General features: G+C 41.2%; 1 protein-coding gene across 1 annotated transcript in view; it reads left to right on the top strand.

The window, feature by feature from the left end:
* col4a3 (collagen, type IV, alpha 3) overlaps nucleotides 1–27,164 on the top strand; it is a 70,465-nt gene that overhangs the window by 13,473 nt on the left and 29,828 nt on the right. The window contains exons 3-20 of the mRNA XM_079514869.1: nucleotides 1,337–1,390; nucleotides 4,775–4,864; nucleotides 5,967–6,011; nucleotides 8,185–8,229; nucleotides 9,156–9,218; nucleotides 9,310–9,363; nucleotides 10,358–10,384; nucleotides 10,662–10,736; nucleotides 13,235–13,282; nucleotides 13,632–13,706; nucleotides 15,489–15,533; nucleotides 16,558–16,620; nucleotides 17,136–17,180; nucleotides 19,442–19,495; nucleotides 19,975–20,016; nucleotides 20,527–20,608; nucleotides 24,200–24,235; nucleotides 25,762–25,926. Coding sequence (XP_079370995.1) covers nucleotides 1,337–1,390; nucleotides 4,775–4,864; nucleotides 5,967–6,011; nucleotides 8,185–8,229; nucleotides 9,156–9,218; nucleotides 9,310–9,363; nucleotides 10,358–10,384; nucleotides 10,662–10,736; nucleotides 13,235–13,282; nucleotides 13,632–13,706; nucleotides 15,489–15,533; nucleotides 16,558–16,620; nucleotides 17,136–17,180; nucleotides 19,442–19,495; nucleotides 19,975–20,016; nucleotides 20,527–20,608; nucleotides 24,200–24,235; nucleotides 25,762–25,926 — 1,108 coding nt within the window. The remainder of the gene's footprint in view (nucleotides 1–1,336; nucleotides 1,391–4,774; nucleotides 4,865–5,966; nucleotides 6,012–8,184; nucleotides 8,230–9,155; nucleotides 9,219–9,309; nucleotides 9,364–10,357; nucleotides 10,385–10,661; nucleotides 10,737–13,234; nucleotides 13,283–13,631; nucleotides 13,707–15,488; nucleotides 15,534–16,557; nucleotides 16,621–17,135; nucleotides 17,181–19,441; nucleotides 19,496–19,974; nucleotides 20,017–20,526; nucleotides 20,609–24,199; nucleotides 24,236–25,761; nucleotides 25,927–27,164) is intronic.

The following is a 27,164-nucleotide window of genomic DNA, read 5'->3' as shown; positions in this document are numbered from 1 at the left end:
CAACAGCAGCCATCATACCCCCATGTGGACACATACGCACACATGCACACACACGCGCATTGCACGCACACACGCATGCACACAAAGATGTCCCCAGGTGTTACGGTGTCCGTCCTGGTCAAGTGTCTCTACCGGTGTGGTCATACTCGGGGGCTCCCGAGGACTCCGTCGTGGTTGTATACGTACTGGGCACCATGCATTCTTGATATTCACCCCGACATAACGGTTCTTCTTCTAAAGTTTGGAACATAATGTTATCTAAAGCATCTTATCTATGTTCATCTCTCCAGTCTAAATATTCAGTGGTATTTGAACATCGCTGTACATTGAAGCCACATTCCTCACATCCCACTAACAACAGCTGTTTGTTCCGACAGGACCTAGCTCTCTCCTTTTCTTCTAACCTCTATCTCTCCCAGACTTCCTGCCTATATCTTTCTCTAGTTCATTTGCTCTCTCTCTCTCTCTCTCTCTCTCTCTCTCTCTCTGTCTCTCTCTCTCTCTCTCTCTCTCTCTCTCTCTCTCTCTGTCTATCTGTCCGTGATTCTCAGTCAGTGTTGCATGTGTGTTTAAACCCAAACAGTGTCTGTTTTTCAATCTGTTAATCTGTTGTCTGACTCTCCCATTCAGTGCTGTCTCCATACCTGTCTGTCTAACTGCTTATCTACGACAGTGACTGCCTGGGTCCGACCCAACACGGTCCACCCATAATATACTGTAGAATAGAATAGAATCTACGACAGTGACTGACTGGGTCCGACCCAACACGGTCCACCCATAATATACTGTAGATTGACTGGGTCCGACCCAACACGGTCCACCCATAATATACTGTAGATTGACTGGGTCCGACCCAACACGGTCCACCCATAATATACTGTAGAATAGAATAGAATCTGACTGGGTCCGACCCAACACGGTCCACCCATAATATACTGTAGAATAGAATAGAACCTCCAAGTGATGGGCTGTCACCCGTCTAACTAAGATTAATGCCACGCAAATCAAAATAATGTTCTCATATTTTCAAACCTCTGACATACAGTATAAATATGTGTCTGTTGTCTGGGATTCCCAAACTGTTCGCTCCCCAGAGTTAGTGTTGAGGTGTCCTTGAGCAAGACACTGAACCCCTAATTGCTTCCGATGTGCAGGTCGGTGCCTTGCATGGTATCCTCCACCATCGATAGGTGAATGTAATGCACAATCTATGTAAAGCGTTTTGGATAAATGTGCTATATGAATGCACCATTTACCATATGGTAAACTGTTGTTTTAGTGGAAGTCTAGACGCTTCCGCCTTCCCTCATTAACTCTGTCTTGTCTCTGTCAGGAGTGCGTCTGCAGTGGGACGTCCAGGTGTCAGTGTGACGGGGTCAAAGGTGACAAGGTGAGCAGATGGAAATGCACATGACGTCACAATAAATAATGTATTTTTCGGAATATCGGATATCTCTGCTGTCGAGCAGAAACCACCTAACTCCAAATTGTTCATTAAAAATATAATTTTTTCAGGAAATAATAATAATAATTGTGTGTTGGTGTAGTTAGTTGCTTAGACGTAAAGGTTGTTCAATTGACGATATTCAGCAAGTGTATAGGTGCAACTTCCCATTGACAGCCCATTCATCCAAACAGAAAAATCTGATTGTACTAAACAACGTCAAACTCACCAACATTGCAGCTGTGCAAAAAGCTTGAATTATCCTCTTTCTATCTGCAAAGTGTTTGTTTCATAAAAATCCACTGTAGATTTGTTATGAGCTACTTCCTGTTGTTAAATTCCTTGCGGGTGATTTTGGAGTGTATTGGGAGTTTGGAAGCACTAATTTTTTGTAAAGCAACCTCCTGCTGCCTCCTGCATTATGTGCAAATTTAAAACAGGGCAGGGCTGTTGAGTGACATCCAACCATCACTCCCAAACTCTGACACTTAGGAAAAAATAACCTGCACAGAATTTCTTGACAGGAACATGTCTAGTTGTCTGCGGTGGATTTTAATGAAACAAAAACTTTACAGATTGAAAGAGGATAAACTGGTCTCTAAACTGCCTCCCCCTGGCCAGCCGGGGCGCCTGATGGAGGGGAAAGGAACTGGTTGGAATAACGTGTTCCTTCCACGCGCTACGTCCAACCAGGGAAACTCCCCCCTATCAGGTGTAAAGGAGCAACTTGGACACTCAGACATGAAGGAAGCATGAGTTCAAGTCCGTTGCTCTCCCCATGTCCCCCATATATGGGGACTAGGTTGGCGGAGGGTGTGTAGAGCCCAGGATCACATTAGATAATTGACATTGGTGAAAAATGGGTTACAAAATTGTGGGATAAAAAATTATAAAAAACAAAAAAAACAAAAGAGAGGATAATTCAATCTTTCCGTACAGCTGCAATGTTGGTGAGTTTGACATTGTTTAATACAATTAGATAGGACTTTTCTGTTTGGATGAATGGGCTGTCAATGGGAAGTTGCACCTACAGTAGTTAACCCATTTTGACCTGAGATCAGATTCTAAAAATGTCTTATACATCCTGACAGTTTTCTGAAAAAGCTATGTTTCTATGTCAGTCGTTCTTCAAAAATAGCAGACCTAGTGGCGCGCTATGAGCTTGTAGATCTGCTATTTTTCAATAGCTAAAGCATAACATAATGCTAACACCAAAAGGGGTTCCCGCCCAAAATGGGGTAAGGTAAGGTCCTGATAGGGTTGTTGTTCTCCTCCAACTTGGCTTACAAGGACAACTACAGCCAAGGACAGCCAGCTGGGGTCAACAACCACACACACCAAAGGTCACCACAAGTTGAATTTGCTTCACCACTAGCCTAAGATTTAGACTCTCGTACGTAGATGTACAAGAGTCTAAATCTTAGGCTACTTCACCACAGCAGCGCCTCCGACTACTTAATTTGCACATCATCCGTGCCATCATATTAGTTTTCCTTTATTATTATGAAGGTTTTCTATCCTATATCATCATTCCCAGCGCTATCTCCACATCACAAAGAGTAAAGTCAAAGTCAAAGTCGTACTATTTGTCACACACGTTACCGCAGTGAAATTTGTCCTCCGCATTTGACCCATCTCTTGGAGCGGTGAGCCGCAGCCAAGGAGCGGTGATCTGCAGCCGTGCCACGCTCAGGAATCATTTGATTAGACCGCCCCCCAATCCAACCCTTGAGTGCCAAGCAGGGAGGCATTGGGTCCCATTTTTGCAGTCTTTGGTATGACCCGGCCGGGGATCGAACCCCCGACCTCCCAGTTTCAGGGCGGACACTCTAACCACAAGGCCACTGTCTGGTCTGTAAAATGTTGTACTTTCTCTACTTCCAGTTAGACAATCAGCAGTAGTTCATGTCTAGCCTAGTAAAACCATGGTCCTTTTTACATGAATATACACTCATAGCTGGATTGAAAACAGCTGGGTTGACAGGGTGAGTGCATATAACCATCATTAGGTTGTTAGATTGTATAGAACCCTTGGTTATTTATGTTGAATGTTATACTTTATGAGTGTCCTGGCCTGAGTTAGTGTGCCTGTTCTTACTAATGTGTTGTCTGGTTGTATTTATCTGGTCTGGTCTGTGCTTCCCTCTTGTGGCAGACTGGTAGTACTGCAGCAAAAAAAAACATTTTACAACATGCAGACAACATACAAACACTACAAAGAATAGTATTATTCTCCTGCTGTGTGCATTATATATATATATATAATGTATGTACTTATACTTTTATTTCTTTTCTTTTTTTGAGAATCTTTTCGAATATCTTTTCGATATACTGTAACCTCTCCTTGTACCATAATTGTTTGCTCAGGCTTGTATAGGGGGAGGGCATAGTGACGTGTTCGGTAGTATTTCGGTTTATTTGGGTCCCATCTTGCTGCCTACATGTAGGCTAGTAAGTAGTAGTAGGATGCTAGGATACTTGGCTGCCAGTCTGTAGTTCGTAGGTTTGCTTGTCAGTGACGCTGGTGTGTACACTGTCACTGCAGTACACCATCTTCCATCTCTCTACTATCTTTGACTCTTCTACTCTATGGCTCTGGATCGACGGTGGTATTATTATTATTCGTCGTTAGAAAATGTTCGTGTGTTCTGATCTGATAGCCGCCTCCCCTCCCCTCACGTCAAAACAGTTCTTAATGTTTACATCTTACTTGACGAGAAGACATGGTACTTAACCCATTTAGACCTGAGGACGATTCTACAAATGCCCTCTAAATCCTGACCCCAAAAAATATATGTAATTGGCTGCGGACCCCCATCTGAAAATATGTTGTTCCAGTGACTACCCAGAAGCTAAGATTTGATTTAAAAACGCTCGCTCTGAAAGAATATATTCAAAGATTTGCGCCACATTTTCACAATTTTTCAAAAATAGCTAAAGTATAACAATGCTTAAAACACCAAAAGGGGTTCCCGCCCAGAATGGATTAAGTAATGTTTTGAGGTATTTGTACTTCACTTGAGTATTTCCAATTGCCAATAATTTTACCTTTACTCCACTACATCTCAGAAAATTGAAATGAAAACATTTTTGAATTGAATTATTATTACCAAACATACAGTAACCACTTCGACCCTATACAGATTTCGACCATTTGAAAATAGCCGATCTACAAGCTCACATTATAACAGAGTATTTCCATATTGCAGTATTGATACTTTGAAGTAGAATATGTGAGTTTAAACCACTGCCTAACCTCTCTCTCTCTCTCTCTCTCTCTCTCTCTCTCTCTCTCTCTCTCTCTCTCTCTCTCTCTCTCGGCTGCTGCAGGGTGGACCGGGCTACCCAGGATATCCAGGGACTGCAGGACTTCCTGGTTTTCTAGGAAATGAGGGTCACCCTGGTTACCCTGGACCCACGGTATATTTTATTTCATTTCATTTCATTTCATTTCATTTCATTTCATGTTATGCCCCTCCTATACCCAGCTTTAAAACGGAAATGATTTCATTGGCTGAGCACGGAATGTGTGATGTATGATGATGTATGATGATAAGAGCGCCGCTCAGTTCACAGCACACAAGTGTGATTTTATTATATTATATATAACAAAATGTGCAGTAATGTGTTGTTACCTAAACCATAAATAAATACTGAAACCAGATATAATCATTAGGGAAGGTGTATGCATGTACTATGTGTACTATAATATAGTACACATACTGTAGTACACGTATACATGCATACATGCATACATATTATGTAAACTCTTCATTTCCATTTTCCAGCCATTCAGTTGCATTAAAAAAGAAAAAGAAAAAAATAAGTTTTTTTTGTTGTTTTGAAATTTATTTGGGGACCCCCCAAAATAATTTGGCGACCCCCCCCCGAGGGGTCGCGACCCACGGGTTGAGAACCCCTGCCTTAGAGTATATATTATTAATAGAGACGGCACCTGGAGGAAACCCTGAGGCGAAATGGACATAGTGGCCGAAATTTGGTATTGCAGCACTGGGCCAGCGCTAGTCCGTTGACTATCATTGCGCACGTTCATGATGACACGTGAACACTGTTTCATACGTGAACGCGTGCAATGATAGTCAACGGCCAGAGCGTTCACGATTTGGCCAAATCCATCCCAGAATGCACTCTGTTCCTACCCGGAAGGAGGAGTGAAATCGCCTCATGCGCTTTTGAGCAACTTAAAGCAAGTGGATGGGAGGAGAAATCCGGTGCCGTCTCTATTAATATATACTCTAAGGTTGTTACAGAAAGAAGGTAGGATGTCCGCACACCGTTCTTAAGCTCCCAGACATCGTATTTTATTAGACGATTCAACGTTTCGGGTCTTCATCAGGAATTGGTTCCTGATCCTACCTTCTTTCTGTATGTATATTTTTTGTTCAGCACCCGTCAACTTTTTGTTTTTTAGATGTGCGTGCTTCCATTTTGGATCTTATCTCAGTACTGTGTTGTTGTCATGTGGTTTGGTGTGATGTCACGTGTGCTTGTCTCCCTATAGGGTGACCAGGGCCATGCCGGTGTACCAGGACTTAAAGGCTCCAGGGTAAGTTGAAGCTTTAGTTATCGACACCCTGCTGCGCCCAATGTTTCCAAATGAGTTGAACGCACTATGGTGAAATCCCCACCATAGTGCGGATTCTAGAAAGTCAAGTAAGAGGGAAGTGTGGGGGAAAAGAAATGCAAGGTAAATAGACATTTTCTCAATGTATTATAGCTAACTCACATCACAGCTGTCACTCGATCCTGTAGGTTCACACTCGACGAATTAGACCGTTCCTCACCCAGGAATCATCCCAGCTCCTAATCCAGACAACAGTCCTGTCAAAACTTGACTATTGTAACTCTCTCCTTACTGGCCTACCGGCATGTGCACTGAAGCCTCTCCAACTGATCCAAAATGCCGCAGCTCGCTTGGTCTTCAACCAGCCAAAATTCTCACATGTCTCCCCCCTGCTCCGCTCCCTGCACTGGCTCCCGGTCGCTGCCCGCACAGAATACAAAACTCTGATGTTGGCATTTAAAGCAACCAAAGGTATGGCTCCCCCATATCTTGCCAGCATGATTGAACCCTACAAACCCTCCCGCGCACTCAGATCAGCCAACGCAGGGAAGCTGGAAGTACCCTCACTAAAAACGCCGGGACAACGCTCCACACGTCCCAAACTCTTCTCCCTTCTGGCCCCAAAACTGTGGAATGCACTTCCCGTTGCAATCAGAACTGCAGCATCACTCCCGATCTTCCGCCGTAGTCTGAAAACCCACCTTTTCAGACTCCATCATGGCCCATAGCACTTACCCTACCCCCTTAGACAGCACTTCTTAGACTTATATAGCATTTGAAACAGACTTATAGCATGTCATGTAGACAGCACAATAAGTGCATTGTATGTAGTCATAGCACTTCATAGTATAGTATATATGTACAGCATAGTATAGCATATATGTATAGTTTATATGTATAGTGTCATTATATAGATATGTTCTAGTTATAGTTTATATGTATAGTGGCATTATATAGATATATTCTAGTCACGTTCTTAGCTTACGCATGTTTCGCGATAAATGCATTTTACATATGTGATGTATTCCCATACTTTTTGTTCTTGCTTAATGTAAATCGCTCTGGATTAAGAGCGTCTGCTAAATGCCTAAATTGTAAATTGTAAATTGTAATATAATGAGGTCACTATTTATTTCATTATTTCATTGGCCCGTTTGACTGTCAAGGGTTCGGCCTCCAGGAAGAAACCCTAAATAAAAAGTTAATACACCATTGCACATACAACGTCTTTAAATGAATTATTAAGATCATTAACATTCTTATAGGCTATAGAGCGTCGCAGTCCCGCCCCCTACCCTGGACCAGGAAATGATTCTCTGTTCATTTTCCTCATAGACATTTCAGAAAGTATTTATTTAAAGACGTTTACGCCGCGGACAAAGCCAACTCGAGTCGTGACAAATCATGACAACAAACACAATTTTTTGGGCCGAACAAATAATTAGAAAGAAGAAAAAAACGGCAGGTTACAACACTTTTTTTGTTGTTTTTCTTCTTTGTAATTATTTGTTTGGTCCAAAATATTGTTTGTGTTGTCATGAGTTGTCACGACTCGAGTTGGCTTTGTCCGCGGCGTAACCGTCTTTAAATAAATACTTTAAGAAATGTCTATGGGAAAAATGCATTGGGTTTCATTTCCTGGTCCATGGTAGGGGGCGGGACTGCGACGCTATATGGTGAGTGCCATGCATACACCTGCAGTACTGTACTTGGGAAGAGTTGAAATGCTCCTCCAAAGCCTGTGCTGAGAGATGCAAAAATATAGCTGTTCTGTTAACATTATTAACCTCACAGATCTGACAAAATCTAAATATTTCAGTAGAAATGGCTCTGTGATTGAAAGCAACAACAAACAGGCAGTTGCACTTGGCTTTATGATAAACCATTTAGTATGTATTAAATGTTCTTGATAATATTTAACTGTATTCAATGTTACTGTTTAATTTGCGTGATATCATTTTGTCAATGTCGTCACAGTCACTCACTAGAAGATGATGTTTTCCCTCCATTTTAAACAGTCTGATGGATTCAAATGGATACAAAACTGCACAAATTACAGAAACCACACAGACAACCGGAAAAGCCTTCCAGTCATTGAGTGAATCAGTCAGTCATTTTTACTAAACCTGTCCATAACAGATGTTTGTTTTAACAGGGTCTCTCAGGGAAACCAGGTTTCTCAGGTCCACCAGGACAATCGGTGAGTTAATCTTTGAGAATCTGATTGATTGATTGATTGATTGATTGAAGTATTTATTAACAGTTTGGAGAATTACAGTACATTTCTAGTACAACCCAATACAAGACTGTTAACTGACACCATAAAGCATTACACTTGTTTACAATAGGGTCCACCATGTTCAATTCACCATAACGTTTTGAGACGTACCAATATACACTACATCCCATAATATCCATGATACATCTCACGCACACCAAAACATAACATTACCATTGTGTGTGTGTGTGTGTGTGTGTGTGTGTGTGTGTGTGTGTGTGTGTGTGTGTGTGTGTGTGTGTGTGTGTGCGCGTGTAAAGTATCCAGTATATAAGAGGGAGGGAGAGGAAGGGAGGCTGATATAGGTCAGCGTGCCAAACGGGAAGGGCCGGGGCAAGCGTGCGGGCGGCCCCGGTTTAAACAAAACAAAACAAAAACAACGGCGAACGGGAGGCCGATGGGCAGACCGGGGCCCCCGACGACGCGTTTTCGGTCCGCCCAGCTAACTGCTGGACATTGTAACATGTCAACATCTGACCTCTGACAGTGTATATCACAGAAGATCTCAGAAAGGCAACGTATCTCAAGCGCAACGTAATGTATGACGCAACATGCACAATAAAAAATCACACCCGTGTGAAGTAAGTGGTGCAACTCCGTGTGGGGGTCCAGACCCACAGGAACGCACCCAGGGTGCCGGCCTGATTCCGTGCATGTGTTTGTGTGTGGGTTAGGTTGCGCACAGGTGGTGAAAAACAACCATGCTGTTTTCGTGCTCAGACGCACCCAGCCACCCAGCCAGCCAGCCAGCCAGCCAGCCAGCCAGCCACCCACACACATACGTAGTCACTTAAGGAAGTGGTTGCACTACTTCAAAATAAAATGATGATGAATTATTTTCCTCATAGGGTATACCGGGACGTGAAGGGGACAGGGGTAAGCCAGGAGTCGCAGGATGCAATGGGACAAAGGTAGGTTAATTTAATCCACATGAAAATGACAGATCTTTATTTTTATTTTGTATGGGTGGATTGTTTAATTGATCGACACTGTTTGTCTCAGGGTGACCTTGGATACCCAGGGCTCAGTGGGGTTCAAGGACCAGTCGGCTTGCCGGTAAGTCACATTATACAACAGGTCGTTTCGAGGAAGCAATCTGATTGGTTGAAACAGCATTCTAGCCATGGTTCAAATGAGCACCACTCCACACCAAATCAAAACAAAGAATTCAGCTGCTCTGTTCTCCCAGAGCGCAGCAAACTCGGTGGCTAGGCTAGCTAGTTTCTTGGGACATTTGTGGTTGTAGTGACTACATCTGTCATTAAAAAAAACATGTTTTTTCAGCGATTTTCTTAGTTTTAAGTCGTATAATTGCAATATTACACGAGAGGGGGTGGTTTAACGTCATTAATGCACGCCTGCGATGCTGCTGCAGGAACGAGCCCTCAGGGCGAGTTCCGAAAGCAACGCAGATTCTCGTGTAATATTGCTTAATTCTAGAAAACCCAGACCATACTCGTACTGTGTACTGCTCAGTCAGTGCACACAGTGGTGGAAAAAGTACTCGCTTTTTTTTTTACTTGAGTAAAAGTACCAGTACGGCACAATATAGAAATACTCTGTTGCAAGTTTGGCATTCAAAATGTACTTGAGTAAAAGTACAAAAGAATTTACATCAAAATGTACTTAAAATACCAAAAGTTAAAGTACTCATTATGCAGTATGTCCCATTTTAAGTTTTCAAATGTGTAAACATCTTTTGAAAATTGCAGATCTAGCGTGAGCTTGTAGATCTGCTATTTTCAAATGGCCGAAATGTACATTATATAGGGCTGATGTGGTTAATGTTTTGTAATTATAATCCAAATCTACAAAGTACTTGTAACTAGTAACTATAAAGTGTTCAAATAAATAAATGGGATTATTTTTATTTTATTTGTATTTCCGTGTCTCTCGAGGGGACTGTGACGCTCTATAGCTAAAGCTTTTAAAATCTTGAGCTAGATCTAGGAATCTAAAACTAAAGTAATAGTTTGATGCTAATTGGCAGCCTGAAGCTAAGCTAAAAGTGAATAGTTAAGCTAATCCTTTTTTTTAAATCATCTTCTAGGGTATTCCAGGTTTTCGAGGTCCTACGGTATGTGTCTCAATTCTGTATTTGTGTGTGTGTGTGTGTGTGTGTGCGCGCGCGTGTGCGCGTGCGTGCGTGCGTGCGTGCGTGCGTGCGTGCGTGCGTGCGTGCGAATAGCAGTTGGTGAAACCAACAGACTCTTGTGAAAAGAGGCTTTGGCTCCATTCATACTGGGTCAATATGGGTCAGTGTTTTGATACTAGGGTTGAGTATTGCCCCTTTGCAATTTGTTAAACTTAAAGAGAACAGGGAAAAAAAGCATTTACTATTGTCATGTTTCCAGGGAGATTCCTTCTACTTTCCGTTACTGCCACCAATCAAAGGACAGCCAGGTCCCCCAGGGAGAGATGGAGAGCAGGTCTGATATGAGATAAAACTCACATATTCAATGGGCTCTGTGCACACAGAAGAACTCTGCCTACTTCCGGGCCCCTTCCCTACTTCCTCCGCAGATGATACAAATTAAAGGTCTCCACACACCGGGCGCGAATCGGATGCGAATTCGGATTTTCTATTGGCGTTTCTCCATCGGTTTTCCGAAAAACGCGGCCGGTGTGCAACCACCTTAAGGCTCTGTTCCATTTAGTGTACAGTGGTTGTCAAACTTTTGTCATTTCAAGGACCCCCATAACTATGAGCGTGTACAAATGGAACCAAATGGGGACGTTTACAGGGCCATTTGGTTCAATTTGTACCGCCCTCTATCCTTTATAACTATGCCAAAATGGCGTGTGTGCAGAGAGCCCATTGCACTGGACAGTGTTTTCTCATTGGATGATATGGAGTGTTTTCTAACTGGCTATCTATTTTCCAGGGAGAGTTTGGACTTCCCGGTGGACTTGGACTTGAGGGTCAACTAGGCTCCCCAGGACGGCCTGTATGATGATGATGAGGATTCTTATTATTCTTAATTATTCTTGATCTGCCCGGGAACAATGAACGTTTGGGGCTCTCTGGATTCAGAATCCAAATCTCTCATTCAGATTTAGCAGATAGATACCTTTACAATTGGCTATGACTGCCTTCCAAATTTGCGGGCCCTGGGTAGGCAACCCAGCCTGGCGGAGATCTGCGTTTTTTTTTGATGAGTGCACTTTTCTAGTTGATCATCTTTTTGCAGGTTTCTATGGAAAATACATAACACGCAAATCTGTATTAAGGGACAATGCTCTGACTCTCTGAGTCAGAGTGCATTATCCTGTTTATACAGGATACTACAACATAACAAAGTAATTAAGACGTAAATGGTAAATGGTGCATTTATATAGCGCCTTTATCCAAGGCGCTTTACATAGATTGTGCATTACATTCACCCATTCGCACACACATTCATACACCGATTGCAGCGGAAGCCATGCAAGGTACCAACCAGCACATCGGGAGCAATTTGGGGTTCAGTGTCTTGCCCAAGGACACTTCGACATGTAGACAGGAGGAGCCGGGATTCGAACCACCGACCCATGGATCATTGGACAACCTGCTCTACCTCTTGAGCCACAGTCGCCCCACGTAGTTGCAAGAACACATACTCCTGATTATTTTATTTTAGTATTTGTTCACTTTCACCTTGTTTTCAGGATGATCCTTTTACATTTAGTTGACTTCTTACTTCTTACTACTTGTAATTTTAGCTTCCATGGTTTTCTTTCATTCATTCAATGTTGTAGCCATAACATCTGTAGTATTATTTTAACACCATGTGCTTCTAATTATCAGCATGGGGACTACTTCCCCATGATTTAGAAATACATTTTACAGTTGCTACAGTGTGTGTATTGATACTGTATATGCTATCAACTATACGCAACGTATCACACGGTCATTGGTTGTGTATTGATACTGTATGCTATCAACTATACGCAACGTATCACACAGTCATTGATAAAGGTTTGTGTTTTCCAGGGAACTGAAGGGTTTCCAGGGTTGCCAGGAGAAAAGGTCAGTCACAGCTGCTGTCGCTGCTTTGTGATTGTGTTTTAATTGCGCTTCCACCGCCACCTGTGGGAAAAATAGCAGATCTACAAGCTCGTAGCTCGTAGCGCGGCACCGAGTGCCGCGCTACGCTACGAGCTTGTAGATCTGCTATTTTTCTTTTTCCTATTTAGACCTGGGAACGATTCTACAAAATGTCTTCTAAATCCTGACAGGTTTCTGAAAAACCTATGTTTATGTATGTCGTTCTCAAACATTTTCATGTCAAGGAGCCCCAAAAATATATGTACTGTAATTGGCCGCCGACCCCCCATCTGAACATATGGCTAGACATATGTTGTTCCAGTGACCACCCAGAAGCAAAGATACGCGTTAAAAACGTTCGCTCTGAAAGAATATATTCCAAATTTGCGCCACATTGTCACGATTTAAAAAAAATAGCAGACCTACAAGCTCATAGCGCGACACTCGGTGCCGCGCTATGAGCTTGTAGATCTGCTATTTTTCAATAGCTAAACTATAACATAATCCTTAAAACACCAAAAGGGTTTCCCGCCCAGAATGGGCTTAGAGGGGGTTTTGCTATTATTTTCATCCCCTGTTGATATCTATTTGGCAGATCATTTATTTATTATAATTGTTGTCCATGCTTACAGGGAATTAGTTCATTAAGACAGTCTTGATGCCAATGTATAATACAGTCTAATATACGTATACTTATAGATATTCATGCTCAATAAATGTTATGATTATGATTATTATTTCAATTATTATATATATTTTCAATCCAAAGAGTTGTCTGACTAAACTTTGTTTTCCGGTATTAAGTTCCAAGTGTTTTTGATATGTGGGTGGTGTTGCAGCAGGGCTCTGTGTGATCTGTGTCCTTATGTGTGTATACTGGGCGTTGTGTGTCTCCCTCAGGGGCAGGAAGGATCCAGTCCAGTAATCCCAGGACCCAGAGGACAAAAGGTTCTGTTCTGTTCTGTTCTGTTCTGTTCTGTTCTGTTCTGTTCTGTTCTGTTCTGTTCTGTTCTGTTCTGTTCTGTTCTATTATATTCTGGGGTGACGATAGCTGAGGAGGTAGAGTGGTTGTAGTTAGTGTTGATTTTGTTGACAATGACAATTTATTCAAAAGACTATGACTAAACTAAATCAAAATTCACTGTCAACAACTACTTGTAGTAAGAATTCAGAAGTCCCTGGTTTGATCCCCGGTTTGGTTCTCCTGATATCATGTACAGTTAGAAGTGCATTTGACCAATAAATTCTGTCCCTAATGTGAACACAGTTTTACATTTGACTGTTTTGTTGTTGCCAGGGTGAACGTGGTCCCTCTGGTTTCCCTGGTCAGAAAGGCATCAAGCTCTACGCCAAAGGTCCTACAGAACTGAAGGTATACCTGTCTATATCTGTCTGTATTATGTTTTTCAACAAATGATACGTACTGTAGCTTGCGGAGTTCGTTCAGTCAGATATACTCGAGGGATGTATTCAGTGTTCTGCAGACCCACATGTCGTACGCTGACTATAGGCAATCATCCTGCCCTGTAAATTGGGCAGGGTATTTAAGCTCACCTATTCCCCTAAGGCCCGACTCACACCTTCGCATCTAGCATACAACATTGATGCATGCTAGATGTATGATGTATGAAAGGCCCCAATGCATTTCCAATGGAAGTCACGTGGTTTGACACAACATTTGTGTTGTACGGCTTTCGGCTGTGTTTCGACTGCCCCCCACCCCCTCATACAACACAAATGTTGTGTCAAACCATGTGACTCCCATTGGAAATGCATTGTGAGCTTGCATCGGTCAATAAGTCTCATACAACAAGCATACATCAATCTGTTGCGAAGGTGTGAGTCAGGCCTAAGACTGCATATTTCCTGCGTTCCTGGTGTCGTTATGCACTGCTTGCTCCCACCGCCACCCCAGCACCACCGGAGGGCTCTGCTATTCCTGTTCCCCATGAGGGGGGGGGGGGGTTGTTATTGTATATCCTATCTATCTCCCTGCTCTTAACCGTTTCCCCGCCAAAAAACGTAGCCTGCGTTATTTGTCGGGAAGCGACGCTGCCAAAATACGTAGCCTACGTTTCAGTTGTATAAATGTGTTTGTGTGTTGTGTGTTAGTGGAAAGGCTACTCACATTAGCTTCGGATGGCTATCTGTTGTTAGCTTAGACACTGGACTGCGCCATCTTGGTTGCGTACGCGCTTATTGCACAGAGCCTTGGCGGTCGCAGTAATGGTGCCGGCCTATGCTTCTCATCGGCTTGTGAAACAATAACAATCGATCCGACAACACACACACACCATTAAAGGTGTAGTCACACTTTTAGACCATATCCGTGGTCATCATATGGGCATACCTAACAATTGATGCCAAAGAAATGGGCAAATTCTCATTTCTATGTGTTTTTATATCAAAATATATTTTGTATTACTTCCTGAAAACGAAAACGTGCTGCGTGATGACGTGTCGAGGCCCACATCGATAAAAGCCAATAAAAATGAAGCTCACCCGTTTAATTCCCCATATGTGCGCATCAGTGCAGCACAGCTGCTATTGATTACAGAAATCCTCCGTTTTTATTCCCATTCAAGATAACATCCAGACAGTGTATTACTCGGTTTCAACTTAATCATCACGCTAAAATATGTATCTGAAAACATTATAGGGTAGAAATAAGCCACATAACAGTAAACTGGTACAGCTGGCCGTCTATCTGATTTGTAAACAAACACACAGCATGCGCTGCTGCGTATAGCATACCGTCCCTAGCTACCGTCCCATCGCCTGAAGGGATGCGACGCTCTGATTGGTTCAGAAACTTCAGCGGTGTTTCAACTTGAAACCGTTTGAAACTTCAAAATAAAAGTCCCCCATTTCCGTTGCACTGCACCTTTAAGCTGACACAACATCCGGTCGCGGTGTTTTGGATCTTCAAAATAATGGTTGAACGTGGCGATATCCTGGCATGTTATTAATTAATCCCGATGATGGTTGTATAATTGTGCCGAGAGCTGCAGGGAGAAAAATATAGCAGAGCCGAACACCAAGATAAAATATTATATTTTATTTTTTTATCATTCTATAATAAATATTTGTTCAATCTATTTGTGAGTTATCTGACTGAAATTGATATGTTGGCATTTTGTGTTTTTTTTTTCAGGGAGAACCTGGAGACATTGGAGACAAAGGCTGTCTTGGACAGAATGTATTACAGACAGACACAAATTATACATAAACTCTTTATAGATAAACTCTCTTGCACAAACAGATTTCTTTTTTGTACTGTATTGATCCCAAATCAAATTCCTCAGAACATTATAAATTATATACAGTTATTGTAGTTGCAACGTGCTTTTCAAGCAGAGAAAGACAGATCAAAAACATCAATGCTATTAAAAAATAAAGGCAATTGACTCTATTCAAGAGAGATTAAAGTCACAATTAAGATTAAGGTGGTGTTCTGAAATTGCCTCAAAGGCAACATCAATGATTTTGAAAGATCAACTAAATATGTACTGTGGTACAATACTTTGTTATCCAGTACACATACTGTACTAGTACACACACACAGTTATTAGACTACTCATTGGTCTAGTTATTGCACTAGGACTAATTGTGTTACTGTACATACTGTACTGTAGTGTACATGTATTGCACTAGTTACTGGAATAGGTCATTTCAATATCCACTGCACTAAAGTTACTGGACTAATTATTTTAATTGTTATCAGACTAGTTGTTGAACTAATTGCTAGACTAATTTGCACTGGTTACCACACTAGTTATAACACTAGTGGACTATTTATTGAAGTAGTTATTGGACTAAGTAGTGCAATCTTTATGATTGCACTACTTAGTGGACTAGTTACTGGTCTAATTATTGGTTATTAGACAGTTATCAGACTAATTGCTGCACTAGTTACTGGACTACTTACTAGCTACTGGCTACTAGCGACTAGTGTTCAACTATTTGCTTACCATTACTACAGTAGCTACTGGACTAGTGTTCAACTATTTGCTTACCATTACTACAGTAGCTACTGGACTAGTGTTCAACTATTTGCTTACCATTACTACAGTAGCTACTGGACTAGTGTTCAACTATTTGCTTACCATTACTACAGTAGCTACTGGACTAGTGTTCAACTATTTGCTTACCATTACTACAGTAGCTACTGGACTAGTGTTCAACTATTTGCTTACCATTATCTTGAATATTGTTTATTCCAGGGTCTCCCAGGGCGAGCGGGCATCAAAGGACACAAGGGAGAAATAGGAGCCCCTGGACCACTGGTAACACACACAAAATAAATCTTTGAAAAAAAGTATTATTGCTTTGAATTCATTATGAACACTGCGTATGATTGGTGTTACATTCAAGTAACTTCCACAAACCCTATTTTTTCGTTAGCCTGGATAGCGTACTGTGTTAAGCATTGGACTACAAGACTCCATGGTCCGCGAGATTGAATCTCACAGCGGACAATAATCTTCCGCGAATTTTTGCGGAAGATTATTGCGGTTTTCTCCGATAAAATTCTACTTCTACTGAGAAGATTAGAGTTTTAGGCATCATTTTATTGAAGTAAATGTCATGTTATTTTTAGGGGAGGGTTAATGGTTTTTTTGTTTAATCACTTGGGGAAGCAATGTTAAAACAGAAAATGTACTTTCCTTTGTACCTAATTTCTTTTTGAGAGCAGAAACTATAGTAAAGTAAGTTGCCCAACACATACTGCTCATTGTGTTGTTAACTTGTTACTGTACTTGTGGTGTTATTGATGATGTTGTTGTTGATGTTATTTCAGGGTAAACAAGGGAAAGGCGGCGTCCCCGGATTTTCTGGTCCATTGGTAAGCTACTGTAACATCTCCCATTGTGCTCAGGGGACATGCTATTACATAAACAGAAATGTGAATACAGTATTCAAAGCTGCATTTTGAATACTGTGCATCTACTGTACTTTTAGTTGATTAGATAATTTTTCTTTGAGTCAGTTTAACTATATATAGCCTCGGAAACCCAGACGTTTTTATTTCCAGGGAGAGAAAAAAAAGTCTGGGGCCGAGTCAACTTCAATACGGCATACAGTAGCGCAAACGTCTATCACTCTGCTGATTTCTGATCGTCTGCACCTTTGTTAAATTGACGCACACACGGACACACGTACACACACTCCTCTCTCTCTCTGTCGCTCTAATTAATTAGAGCGACAGCTGCGTCTAGATTCTCCCGGCTGATCCTGCCGGGAGCTGCCTATGCCATAGAAGGCATAGGTGGACCCCAGGCTAGTTTAACTATATGAGTCTCTTAGGAAAAGTTGTTAATGTTGACTCCATTAGCCGAGGAACCCACTAGGCAGTGGCACTATTTTAAACCATAGCTGAGGGTTGGTTCGGGGGGCCACCAGGCCAGGGTATGTCAACACACCAGTGGGCCTGCACGTACCGCATGTCTGGGTGCCAAACCTCATCCAAGTCCCTTGTGGTTCAACCAAGGTCAGAGCTGTACCCAGTTGCCGTGTGGCACAATGTGAAGGCACTTCACTACATATACGCCTTGCTGTTAGGCAGGCTGGCAGGCAGTGTTGATTTTGTCGACTGAAACTATGACAAAAATGTTCGTCGACTACCTTTTTTTCCACTGACGAAAACCACATGTGAAACTAAATGAAAACTAAGCTATGATGACTAAAACTAAGACTAAATATATTGACAATTTCGTCAACACATAAAAACTAGACTAAAATGTTAGGAAGGGACTAGTGGGAAAGAGATCCAGTATTGTTCATTTTACACTTGGTTGCATGCTGAAAATAGCCGATCTACAAGCTCACAACGCGTCGCAGCGCGACGCGTTGTGGGCTTGTATATCAGCTATTTTCAGCAAGTGAATAAAACAGTCATTACGACGGCATCAAGGCCCACCAAAATACATGTTCGACTAAATCAACTAGATTTAGTCGACTAAAATCTTATGATATTTAGTCGACTAAAACTAGACTAACACTAAAACATTCCAGGTGACTAAAATGTGACTAAAACTAAATGAAAACTATTCAAAGAGACTATGACTGAAACTAAAATCAAAATCTGCTGGCAAAAATAACACTGGTGAAAGAAAGCACTTCACTACATATTAGACCTTGCTGTTAGTGAGGCTGCAGGCAGGGAGAGACCATAACGCACTCAGCTCTCCCGTTGGCATTCTGCTAGCCAGTGGCGAAGGTTGAGAGTGAGAAGTGACAGCTACAACACTGGACACTATACACCAACACACTAGACGCATCATTCTGCTAGCCAGTGGCCAAGGTTGAGAGTGAGAAGTGACAGCTACAACACTGGACACTATACACCAACACACTAGACGCATCATTCTGCTAGCCAGTGGCCAAGGTTGAGAGTGAGAAGTGACAGCTACAACACTGGACACTATGCACCAACACACTAGACGCATCATTCTGCTAGCCAGTGGCCAAGGTTGAGAGTGAGAAGTGACAGCTACAACACTGGACACTATGCACCAACACACTAGACGCATCATTCTGCTAGCCAGTGGCCAAGGTTGAGAGTGAGAAGTGACAGCTACAACACTGGACACTATACACCAACACACTAGACGCATCATTCTGCTAGCCAGTGGCCAAGGTTGAGAGTGAGAAGTGACAGCTACAACACTGGACACTATACACCAACACACTAGACGCATCATTCTGCTAGCCAGTGGCGAAGGTTGAGAGTGAGAAGTGACAGCTACAACACTGGACACTATACACCAACACACTAGACGCATCATTCTGCTAGCCAGTGGCCAAGGTTGAGAGTGAGAAGTGACAGCTACAACACTGGACACTATACACCAACACACTAGACGCATCATTCTGCTAGCCAGTGGCGAAGGTTGAGAGTGAGAAGTGACAGCTAGAACACTGGACACTATACACCAACACACTAGACGCATCATTCTGCTAGCCAGTGGCCAAGGTTGAGAGTGAGAAGTGACAGCTACAACACTGGACACTATATACACCAACACACTAGACGCATCAAAAGTCAGACACACTTTTTCTTCACCCGAAAGTGAAGAAATTCTGTCGGCCTGGTCTGTGTTTCAGGGTGAAACGGGCGACCGTGGTGATCTGGGCCCGGAAGGAATCAAGGGAGCAAAGGTTTGTGAATTTTCACCAACTTTGGTTGTGTAAATAGAAATGCACTTTAAACGGGGTGGGTTGGGAGGGATTATTTTATTCTTATTATTTACAATTTATGTTGTATTTAATTGTTATAATTATTACTATATTTGTCTCTTTTTTTGTCAATGGTGATTGGTGCTGGGGTTTGGGTGTAGGATTTTTTTAAATGAGGCAAGGGGCAAGCCACTGATTGTAGTTGGCAAAGAACTTGAACCTGTGCCTTTCATCTAAAATTGAAATAAAAATGTATTAAAGAAAAAGAAAAAAAATGCACTTTTAACTGGCTTCTACCTACCTATACTGTATACACATACAATAATGCACTTTAGCATGAATGTCCCAATGTCATTTTTTGGTGTGTGTGTGTGTGTGTGTGTGTGTGTGTGTGTGTGTGTGTGTGTGTGTGTGTGTGTGTGTGTGTGTGTGTGCGTGCGTGTGCGTGTGTGTGCGCACAGGGGGAGAAAGGTGACCATGGTCTTAATGGAGAACCTGGAGAGGTGAGAAATATGATGATAATACTATTGTTGATTAATTTAGAGAAAGAAGGGGCCAGACACAGACATCCATCCATTCAGTTCATGATGCATTACAGGTTTCTAGACATATAAAAGGAGGGCAGTGATTGTTGAATGTGACAGGGTGGCCACCACGTAGCAATCATATTCTCAATGGAAAATCTACTAAGATTGAAACATCATGAAAGTGCTGTGATTTAGCAGGGCATGCCGTTTCAATGACGGTCCCTCCTGTGGATTTGTTCCTCTAACGATGTTCTATAATCTACTGTATATGGTGGTGGTTAAGCAACGTTTAAGAAACAGTTGTCTGTCTAAAATAGTTTAAATCTTGTCAAGAGCAGGGACTGTTTTAACCAAACTATTGATTTTTATGTAATGTAATTCGTGTGTTTTTGGGTAACTTGTGTGGTTCTGAAACATGGCATTGCTGTGAAAGAGCATGCTCAACATTCTGCCCTGTACTAAAAAAGAAACATGTTTTACCCACAGTTGATTAGGGTTAAAAACCCAGTGAAAGGTCAACAAGGTGTACCTGGACCCCATGGACCCTCCGGATACCTGGGAAAGCCAGGTAAACACTTCACACACCGTTTAGATGTTTGTTTGTTATAAGTATCGTATTAGGTATTTTATCTACACATATATTACACATTATAAGGAAGAAAGCCTGAAGAAAACATATTTTTGAATGAGTCACAACCATCAACCTCTGCTTTAATACCAGATACATGTGGTCTTTATGATGTACATATTTAATAAGAAAAGCCTCTAATCTGATATTGCCCTAAATATTTGTTCTTTTAAATGCACTGTTAAATGCACTGTTAAAATACTGGTACTAATACCTGTAAAACCTGGGTATTAAAACAATGCTAAATGCCTCATCAAACGCCTAAATTGTACATTTTAAATGACAAGGGATGCAAGTCAATAATTGAAAAGCTAGTTTGTCTAGCTTGGTGTCTACCATGGTGTTGTCTACCATGGTGCTTTGTACAAAGGGACAAAGTGGAAACAATGGAAACAAGACCGCAAGGTCTTTCTTTGGCTCCTGTCATTTTGGACCAATCCTGTGCTTGACAGTGCCCTGTACTGTTTGCATTTTATTGTCTAATAAAATTATCAATCAATCAATCAAAACCATGTTTTATTTTCACCTGAGGAAATAAAAAAATATGCAAAATAATAGCCATTTATCCATCAATACCAAGGTAGAAAGAGCTTATCAGCTTGTGATATTTACATGCCATGCTAACAAGCGTTTCAATGGATTTAGTTGATACTCTTGTAATGTCAAAATAGAATTACATTATTAAAGGGGCATTCCACTCATTTTCAACATTTTACCATGTCATTAACATATCTTAGAGCTGTTGTGTGGAAATAATAAAAAAGTCCCCCCATTCTGTGTTTCCTAGTATGAAAAGTATGAAAAGAATCATTAACATGGTGAAACACATCTTGATGATGTCATCAAGATGTGTTTCACCATGTTAATGATTTTTTTCAGACCTCCAGTTCTAGGAAACACAGCATGGGGGGACTTTTTATTATTTCCACACAACAGCTCTAAGGTATATTAATGACATAGTAAAATGTTGAAAATGAGTGGAATGCCCCTTTAATGACTTGACATTCAGGGACCTATATTCAGGAGAAACGGAATTGACGTTGAAGTGCACTCAACAATGAGGAAAATGGGGTATGGCGATGGACTTTTGCAATGTATAAGGTCAGAGTAATATACCGCAGGGAAGTGGTGAGGTGGTTGGATTAGATTGAATACATTATCATTGGAGTGTTGCAGGTGGATTCAACCATGACCAATACAATTATCTCTTTTCATTACCTTAACCCATTTTGGGTGGGAACCCCTTTTGGTGTTTTAAACATTATGTTATAATTTAGCTATTGAAAAATAGCAGATCTACAAGCTCATAGCGCGCCACCGAGTGGCACGCTACGAGCTTGTAGGTCTGCTATTTTTGAAAAATCGTTAAAATGTGGCGCAAATCATTGAATATATATTTCAGAGTGAACATTTTTAAATAAAATATTTGCTTCTGGGGGGGTGCCTGGAACTACATATTTTCAGATGGGGGTCCGTGGCCCAATAGAGAGAATTCTGGGGGTCCTTGACATGAAAAAGGTTGAGCACCACTGACATAGAAACATAGGTTTTTCAGAAAAATGTTAGGATTTAGAAGCCTTTTTTTTAATCGACCTCAGTCCAAAATGGGTTAAAGAGCGCTGTGCTGCGTTCAGCACAACAGCGTACTGGAAATGTTCACACAGTGCCATGGAAGAAAAGGCTCAGAGATGTTATATACGTGTAGCTATAGCGCAAACTGATGGCGTTGTGCAGGACATAGATATATATAAACTCTAGATAGCTCACCCGCGCTGTTGGCCAATGGAGAGCGACGTCGTTACGTGGCGGCCATCTTACCTCGGGACACATAACATTGTGTCAATGGGGCATGTACTCTTAAATGACCATAACTTGCTCAATTTTCAACCGATTTTCAAACGGTTTGGTTTGTTATAAACGTCAGAGACGTCCGCATACGTATATGATTTTATACGACGTTCATATAAAAAACATAAATTAAGCAGATAAGCGTCCTGAATCATAGCCACGTTGACAACGTTTGTAATAAACCAACCCGTTTGTAAATCCGTCAAGATTTGAGCGAGTTATGACTGTTTCTGTTTGAGCTGCCATTGAACATACTGTACTGTAGCCCCGAAGCAAGATGGCCGCCGGGTGAACGACGTCAGAAACTCCGCCTTGAGCCATCTAGTGTTTATATATATCTATGGTGCAGGAAGTAGAGATGTCCCGATACTCTATCGCAGGGGTGCCCACACATTTATGACGTGAGATCTACTTTCAAAATGACCAGCTCAACAAGATCTACCCACTGAAAAAATAAGTGTACCATTGCTGAAAATAGTTTAAATATATAATGTACCTGGGGGGGGGCTTTGGAGTAGGGAGAAATTATGACAGGCAGTTTCTGCTGTCAAAATATGTCCCCCCCCCGTATTTAACTTAAACGCCCAATGCATTCTCAATGGAATTGGACAAACTTTGCCAATTCCATGCTACTAGTCCTACATACTTACACCTAGAAACCCCATTCAAACCTATTTAGGTTCATCTTACGGTGGACATGTTTGCCTGAAAATAAATCTTTGAAATGTTTCATAGTTTTAGAAATATAGTTCTTTCAAATTTGAGAAATTCACAATGGGGCTCAATGGCAGATATTGGCACGTCAAAAAAGCACTTTCACCTAGAAACTCCATTGATCTACCTGCACAGCCTTTGTGATCTACTGGTAGATCGCGATCTACCTTTTGGGCACCCCTGCTCTATCGGTATTGGAAAAGTATCAGTATCGGCCGTTATTTGTCATATCGGTATCGGCGAATATGCCAGTCTAACCACCGATCCGACACAGGGGTATAGGGGTTGACACTATGGCAGGTAAATAAAATGTTGGGGCATGTTGAGTTTGCTTTGGAGTTGCCCAAACTGCAAGTGCACATTTGAGTGAGGAGTCTGCTATAAACACAACATGAGATATATAGCTAGATAGCAATAAACACAACACGAGATCACAACACTGGTATCGGTATTCGGTTTTGCAATCGGCTAACACAGAAATTGTTCGGAATCGGATCGAGAATGAAAAAGGTGTATCGGGACATCCCTAGCGGGAAGTAAAGAGTTCTCAACAACAAATATCCAGCACCTCAAACACACCACCAAGAACAGAAGCTGTCAAATTAACTCGAGAGGAAATAGAAAATACTGTTAAAGGAGAATTCCGGATTAACCATTTTCTTACCTTAAAATCTGATGTTATTAATGAGTGGTACAGGTGAAAAACTCCCTCCAGAGCACACTTGCATATTAATGCATATTAATGTAATCTTACAACTTGTCATGGAACAGTGATGTACTATAGACCGTATATGTATTTAAACTGTACCAAAGTGTGAATTATTATAAAATGAAAAGTTATGTTTTGAGTGGTTTTACGATGTATGTTTGGGTTCAGATACTTTGTGATGATGTACTGTATACAGTATGTCATATTATGTTGATGTAATATTACCTATCATAGTAAATAGTCTTCTTTTTCACATCCAGGGGTCATTGGGTTTCCTGGGATGAAGGGCGAGCCAGGTAAACACAAAGATAACTTCTCTCTTGCTGTCTTTTGCTGTATCTCTCAGAGAGACGTACTGTACATAGTGCTGTAGTAGTAGTAGTAGTAGTAGTAGTGTGTGTGCGTGCGTGCGTGCGTGCGTGCGTGCGTGCGTGCGTGCGTGCGTGTGTGTGTGTGTGCGTGCGTGTAAAACTGAGTTTAAAAAAAAATATATATATATATATATATATATAATAATAATAATATAATGTAAAAATACTCAAAAGGTAGCATACCCCAAACTTCAAGTCAGTAGAGGACAAAATACTCACATTCACATATTTTATTTGGCACACACCAATAAACGTAACGGCTACGTGTTTTGGCCAAGGTCCTTCACCAGGGCTTCACAGTGTTGTGTTAGGTCATCCTCTCATGTATGTATGTTAGGGTTAACCCTATACATGTAAAGCAATGGAACTAAGACTTGATTTCGGATATAATTTAATCATTTCGCTGAAGTACATTTAAATACTGTGCATCATACAGGCCCCTTTTCCACCAAAATAACTATATGGTTGTAGAACTTGGTTGCGTTCTAGATTCTTGGAACTTGGTTGCTTTCACGGAACCGGCGGCAATTTTTTGGTTCCAGTTCCGAACCAACTTTTGTGGTTCTGAACCACTGGAAGCACTCTGAACCAGTGTTGTTTTTGGCAGAAAACTTAGTTTTTGTCATATTCTCTTGAATAGTTTTCATTTAGTTTTAGTCACATTTTAGTCACATGGAACGTTTTAGTGTTAGTCTAGTTTTAGTCGACTAAATATCATAAGATTTTAGTTGACTAAATCTACAGTTGATTTAGTCGACTAAAATGTCGATGCCGTCGTAATGACTGTTTTTACACTTACACTACGATCTACAAGCTTTAGTCGTAGTTTTAGTCATCATAGCTTAGTTTTCATCTAGTTTCCATTTATTTTTTGTCAGTGGAAAAAGGTAGTCGAGGAACATTTTTCGTCTTCGTTTTAGTCGACGAAAACATCACTGCTCTGAATTGGTTGAATATTAGGCGGGGTAAAATAACTGAACCGGTTCAACCCCAGTGGAAAAGGGGCCACAGTGGAAAAGGGGCCACAGTGGAGAAAAGTGAGATGGGGTCCAGTTCACATGTAGAATAACTTACTACTTAATCATAATAATATATTAATTATGGAATATATTGGAATGATATTTGTGGTGATAATACAGCCTTTACATATGATTTCTAACAACATTATACTACTACTGCTACCACTGCTACTGCTACTGCTACTGCTACTAATAATAATAATAATAATAATTGCGAATTATAGTGAGCCATTTACTATGTAACCCAGCAAAACATGTCTGTCTGTGTGTCATGCTGTGACACCACCCGCCCGCTCACACACAGTAGAAAACTTTTTTTTTTAAACTTAAAAAAAGAAAAAAGGACAGAAAAAAAGTATGTAATTTATTCTAATTGTTATTATTGCAATTTACGAGCTGCGTTCACTTAATAATAATATGATGTGTGTTTAGGAGTGCCTATACCTGGAGCTACAGGTGAACTTGGGCCATCAGGTTTACCTGGAGCGAAAGGAGACCGAGGAGACGCGGGTCCATTTATTATTGGACCGCCAGGCATCACTGGACCTCCAGGAGATGTGGGACCTGTAGGAGATCTTGGAGAACCTGGAATAATAGGTGGGTAGATGACCTGGAAAACATGGAACACACAGGTGGGTAGATGACCTGAAAGACATGGAACACCAGGTGGGTAGATGACCTGGAAAACATGGAACACCAGGTGGGTAGATGACCTAAAAACATGGAACACCAGGTGGGTAGATGACCTGAAAAACATGGAACACCAGGTGGGTAGATGACCTGGAAAACATGGAACACCAGGTGGGTAGATGACCTGAAAAACATGAAACACCAGGTGGGTAGATGACCTGGAAAACATGGAACACCAGGTGAGTAGATATGTAACCTGGACGATGTGGAACACCAGGTACAGCAATGATGATGAACTTTGTTTATATAGCACTTTTCCAGTGGTGGAAAAAGTACTCAATTGTTTTACTTAAGTAAAAGTACCAATACTGCAATTTGGAAATACTTCGTTACAAGTAAAAGTACGGGATTGAAAATTTACTTGAGTAAAAGTACATTTTAGTATCGGCATCAAAATGCACTTAAAGTACTAAAAGTAAAAGTACTCATTGTGCAGAATGTGCCATTTCACAAGTTCAAAATGTGTACAAAATCTACAGATCTACAAGCTCACAATGCGTCGCTCACAATGCGTCGACGCATTGTGAGCGACGCATTGTGAGCTTGTAGATCGGCTATTTTCAAATGGCCGAAATGTATAGGGTTGAAGTGGTTAATGTATGTTTTCTAATCAAAATTAAAATCTCCAAAGTAACTAAAGTTTTCAAATAATTGTAGTGGAGTAAAAGTACACATTTTGGCTCTGAGATGTAGTAGTATTGGAAATTAGATTGTAAAAGTATTGGAAATTGGAAATACTCAAGTAAAGTACAAATACCTCAACATTTTACTTAAGTACAGTACTTAAGTAAACGTACTTAGTTACTTTCCACCACTGCACTTTTCATACATAAAGTACAGTACAGGAATCAAGAATTAATAAAAAAACAGATTGAAAAAACATCGGCAAAGTGCTGAAAAATATAATCCGTGCAAATAGAGTTGTGACAAAGTTACAATTGGAAAATTTCAGTAGAATCACACCATACGATTCTAATTAAAATCTAGGTTAAAAAAGATGGGTTTCAACTGCCGCTTAAAGATTGTGACAGACAGACAGACAGACAGACAGACAGACAGACAGACAGACAGACAGACAGACAGACAGACAGACAGACAGACAGACAGACAGACAGACAGACAGACAGACAGACAGACAGACAGAC

Source organism: Electrona antarctica (genome assembly GCF_951216825.1).
Source record: "Electrona antarctica genome assembly, chromosome: 11".
In the NCBI taxonomy this organism is placed as follows: Eukaryota; Metazoa; Chordata; class Actinopteri; order Myctophiformes; family Myctophidae; genus Electrona; species Electrona antarctica.
The sequence above is the reverse complement of the archived record's forward strand: the minus strand, read 5'-3'. Positions and strand labels throughout refer to the sequence as shown.